We start from the raw sequence: 4543 nt of genomic DNA, 5'->3' as shown, positions 1-4543 counted from the left end.
GGAGCGCGGCAGCCGGGAGCCACCGGCCAAGGCCGCGGCCAACCCGCAGCTGGCCCTCGCCAGCCCGGAACCAGCCGGGAAGAGCCCCGCCTTGGACTCCGGCTCAGGCCACTGTCCTCAGAAGGAAGCACCTCGCGGCGCTCCGCAGCACTCACTTGGTCTTTGAGCAGCATCACCCCTCCGCTGGACTGGATGGTGCAAATCTCCCGGTGCTTGTTCACAGCTATCACCAGCAGGCCGTCCATCACGCGCTCCTCGCGTTCGCTGGGGTCCACCAGTAAGTATGTTCTGAAACGAATGTCAGATGGGCCTGAGCAAATCTTGCGGCAGGGTGGCTTAGAGACGTCGCGCGCACAACCAACAGAGGGAAGGTCTGTCGGTCCGAGTCACGTCGGTGGAGTAAGAGCCGCGTACTCCCGCCTCACGGGCCCACGAAGGCCCAGGGGTCCTGCTCACAGCGTCTGGGCCGCTTCACTGACGCCACCTAGCAGCCGCGAAGCGCTCGCTGTGACTGAAGGATGGCGGCGGCTCCCCAGCGAAAACTCAGATGACGCGAACTGGGTTAACCCTAAAGTTTCCTTAATGTCCAATATTCTGAAGCTCTAGGTTAAGCTCTCAGCACATTTAAAAATATATATAAAAGACACCACGCTCTGTCCAGCCCAAAGTGGGCTCCTCGCATCACCTGTGGCTGCTGAGCCCTTGACCCACAGGACCAGAACGCAAAATGCCAGATCCCAAAGGCCCAGCAGAAACAAGTGCCTCACTGCAAAGTGTGTTACACAGGAATAGCTCCTGCGTACTAATGATGCTAGATAAAATAAAATACATCAAAGCGAACTGTTAATGCGGCCAGTGGAAAACGTTATCACTGCTTGTCTTGGCTCCCGACTTCCCCCGGCCTGCTGGTCTCCGTCCTACGGAAGTCTACGCCCAGTGACCGGAAGCCGGAACTGCTCTCTAGTTCTTGTTCACAGCACTGCTGCATCACCGTAGTTGTAGCGGCCTCTGGAGCGATGCCCGGGGCACCTGTGTGCCTGAGCTCCGAGCTCTCTGCGGCGGGGAGACCCGAGTCACGGAGAAACCACCGAGCAGGAGGAGGCGGGTGCTTGGGCCGTGTGCCCACCCCAGCTCGTCTCCCAGCAGTCCGCCCCACGCCCTTGCTCCCAGCGGCCCACAGCAGTCCCACCCGCTTCTCCGACGCGAGCCTCGCACACATCCCCTGCACGTCTGGGCCTCTCGGGAGGCAGAGCCCTTCCTAGGGCAGGAGGACCCCGGAGGCAGACGCGCGGTGAAGGAAGAGCCGGCCCCCTCACCACAGCACTGGCCACTGGCCAGCAGGCCCCTGCCACCAGCGCCCTTGCAGAAAGGAAGGGGCGCGCGTCACTGTCGCAGGAGGGCTCGTCCACTCGTCCGCGGCACAGCGAGCAGAGCCGCACTCTTCACCCGAGACGCACCTACCCTTGCTGGAAAAAGGCGAAGCTGACGCAGACGGGCACGTGGTGGACGCTCAGCGGCACTGGCTCGCGCTCCTCCGGGGTGTACTGCGCGAGACAGAAGGCCGGCATCAGCCGCGGACACGGCCAGAGTCGCTCCGCGGGGACGCCTAAGGCGCGCCCTCGGCAACTCCGTCGACTCCGCCCCCCGAGGTCCTTAAAACTGGCTTCTCGAGACTCCTCATCAAGGTGGGACGTGCCCACCACAAAGCCGCCCCTCAGCACCCCGCGCTGGGCAGTGAATGCACTTGGGAACCGCCGCAACCCTGCTACCAGCATGCCCGTGGCCAGCCTCCTCGGCTCGCGCGCACCCGCCCCCAGCCCAGCCCCGGCCGCCAGCACAAAGTGGCCCCCTGAACCCCTGCAAGTCGCACATGGAAGACACTCCAGCAAGCAGGGTCGCCTGCCTCCTGCTCCCACCCGTGCACCCTCGCCTGCCTCCCAGTCTGCGCACAGTCAGTCACCCTTCCTGCCAGCAGCGAGCCTCGCGTGGACCCTGCTTGCTCTGTCTTGCCGTCCACCGGCTGACGATCACTGGGCTCCTCCCAAACGCGCTGGACCTCCGGTCGCAACATTCACACCCACACTCCCGCTGCTCCTGGGCGGATGCCCGGCTATGGAGTACGGGCCGTCTAAGCCGATACTTAACCCAACGTGCTGAACCATGTCCACAGCTACAACCCCAGAACCTCACGGATGTCACTGTCCCGTGCTGACTTCTCTCCAACGTGTTCACACCGTCTCCCACTGACGGAACGTGCCTCCACCGTCACCCTTCGGCCCCACCCCTGCAGCCTGAAAGCCCGCACCGGCCCAGCCCTGGAACAGCCGATGCCCCTGCATCCGGGCATCCGACATTTCCTCTTGCAACTGCAGGCCTCAGGCGGCCCCAGCGCTCTTTCAGCCAGTGGCCCAGTGCTGAACTGACAGGAGCCGAAGGAGTCGCCATCGGCAAACGAGTGTTCTCGGTCCAGGTGTCTGAAAGTCGCCGCACGGGCGCTGCCTGGAGGTCCCAGACATGCAGTTCTGAGGTCCCAGTCGCGCGTGCGCTGCCTGCGTGCCCCTAAGTCTCCTGGCGGTAGCGACGGCCGTCTCGCTGTGCTGAGGACACGGGTGCCACACACGGGCCCTGAGGCTGCCCGGCCACACCTAGTGCTCAACCCAAAGGCGGCAGTGTGTTCTGTTCTCCAAAGCCAGGGGAGGGGCGGCTTCTACTGACAAATACTCCGACACAGGTTTGAGATTTCGGCCTTTGGGCCCTAACCGCCGCCTCCCAGCAATGCACCAAAGTCACCAAAACACGAAGGCCCTTTAGGAAACAGAGGGGTCCCCGTGGCCACAGCCATGCACGCCCACAGCAAGGGGATGCTGTGAGCATCAAAATGGAATGCCCCACAACCGCTACCATGGCAACAATGGGGCGTCCGCAGTTACCCAGCATGCAGCTGGCACTGCTGTACACAGACACGGGGACAATTCTTAACAGGAGTAATGCTGAGAGTGAACCCATCAGACACGCTAGGAGCCAAAGTCACTTCCCCAAGTCTGTGAAGGAAAATGACCAGCGGAAGGAGGAAGTCATGGAGAAAGGAGGCCAGGAGCTGCAGCCTGATGCTCTGGGGAGAGGGCACTTGGCGAACAGTGGGGGCCCTACCCGAGTGTGACTCAGCCACTCACGGGAGCCTGGGCCGGCCAGGGCCTTACCAGCGTGACTTCGTCGCCTTGGACGGAAACGTCAGGTCTTCGGAAGTGACACAAGGCCACGATGGCGGCAATGCTGGCAGCATCGATGATGTTTCCGTCGTGATTCAGCACGTGTAAGTCCACGCGTATCTGCCACACCTGAACGGGTGTTTAACACAGAAACAAGTCCTACCTGACCACCAGCTCTGACTGTGAGAAAAGTAACAATGAATAAACACTCTTCGCGTGCTATCAAAACATGCAGTTACTCCTGCTCATGCAGCAGTAACAATAAACTTCGCAAAATTTAAACCAAACATCTAAATCCCAACAGATCACTCTTCTCAGTCACCTAAGAGTAAACTAGAGACAAAAAAGAACCACCCAACATATAATGCGGACTCCCCCGACTGCAAGCCCAATGACACTTAGAAATCTCAGGCTTCTTGGCTTCGCTTGACATATTTATGACAACCTGATTGCAAGCAGAAAAGGATCACACTCAAGTATGGGATGCGGAGAGAGAGGCTAAGTGAATTTTCTGCAGTCAAAAGATGGTCAAAACACCCTACTCAAACGCGAAGTCACCCAGAACACAGCTCCTTGAGGGTGAGATCCCGCAGCGAGACTGTCAGTGGTACTGGGTAGGCCACAAAAGTGAGAAAAGCATTTCAGTCGGTGCTCTTCTATTAAAGAAGAAAACACCAGCTGCAGCTTCTAACGATTCACTTGGGACCGTGCAATGACTGAGTCTATAAAGCCCCAGTTCCCTGTGTGGGACAATTCAACGCAAACTCATGTTGCTGTTCCCACCAGCTTTTTTCTCTTCAGAGAGAGACATGGCAGTTACATGGTAGCACTCAGGAACATCTGAAATGCAGGGAACCAGCACGGAAGCACCTGAAACTCTTGAGTGCGCTAACAGTAAAAGTTCTGGGCGAGGCCCCCACCTTTTCACCAGCAACAACACACAGAGACTCGGTGTCTATACACTTGGAGTTTCGTAGACACCTTTCCAGGAGCCGGTTCAACTTCACCAAGAGATCTGACTGCCTGTGAAGAGAGGGGCGCCTCTTCAGGCCCAGGCCCCGCGCGCCTTGGTGGGGGCCTGCGCTGGCACGGAGCCAGAAGAGGGGTGAAAGGCAAATACCGGCCGGGCTCGAACGCCGGGGCAGCCATCTGGGAGAGCTCGAGGTTGAAGAAGAGAATCCCTTCGGTCGCCCTATTGAGCTTTGGAGAAACGAGTTCGCAGGAAACCTGCCCGAGAACCCTGCGAAGACAAAGTATGAGCCGTGCCTAGACCTGCCCCCTCGGCAGTCTCACGGAATCCCGACGGGCCGCCGGCGGCAGGGCCGCCCGCCCGC

General features: G+C 59.6%; 1 protein-coding gene across 1 annotated transcript in view; it reads right to left on the bottom strand.

Annotated features, from left to right (window-relative positions):
- The window catches only part of EXOSC9 (exosome component 9), a 9465-nt gene extending 5020 nt beyond the window's left edge, over positions 1 to 4445 (bottom strand). The window contains exons 1-5 of the mRNA XM_004695616.2: positions 4330 to 4445; positions 4130 to 4232; positions 3201 to 3338; positions 1462 to 1544; positions 156 to 288 (exon numbers count right to left, since the gene is read on the bottom strand). Coding sequence (XP_004695673.1) covers positions 156 to 288; positions 1462 to 1544; positions 3201 to 3338; positions 4130 to 4232; positions 4330 to 4358 — 486 coding nt within the window. The 5' untranslated portion in view covers positions 4359 to 4445. The remainder of the gene's footprint in view (positions 1 to 155; positions 289 to 1461; positions 1545 to 3200; positions 3339 to 4129; positions 4233 to 4329) is intronic.
- Between the last annotated feature and the right edge of the window lie 98 nt (positions 4446 to 4543).

The sequence above is a fragment of the Condylura cristata genome, unplaced genomic scaffold, assembly GCF_000260355.1.
Source record: "Condylura cristata isolate star-nosed mole 26May11 unplaced genomic scaffold, ConCri1.0 scaffold00075, whole genome shotgun sequence".
Classification (NCBI taxonomy): domain Eukaryota; kingdom Metazoa; phylum Chordata; class Mammalia; order Eulipotyphla; family Talpidae; genus Condylura; species Condylura cristata.
Note: the sequence above shows the minus strand (reverse complement) of the source record. Positions and strands in the feature narration are given on the sequence as shown.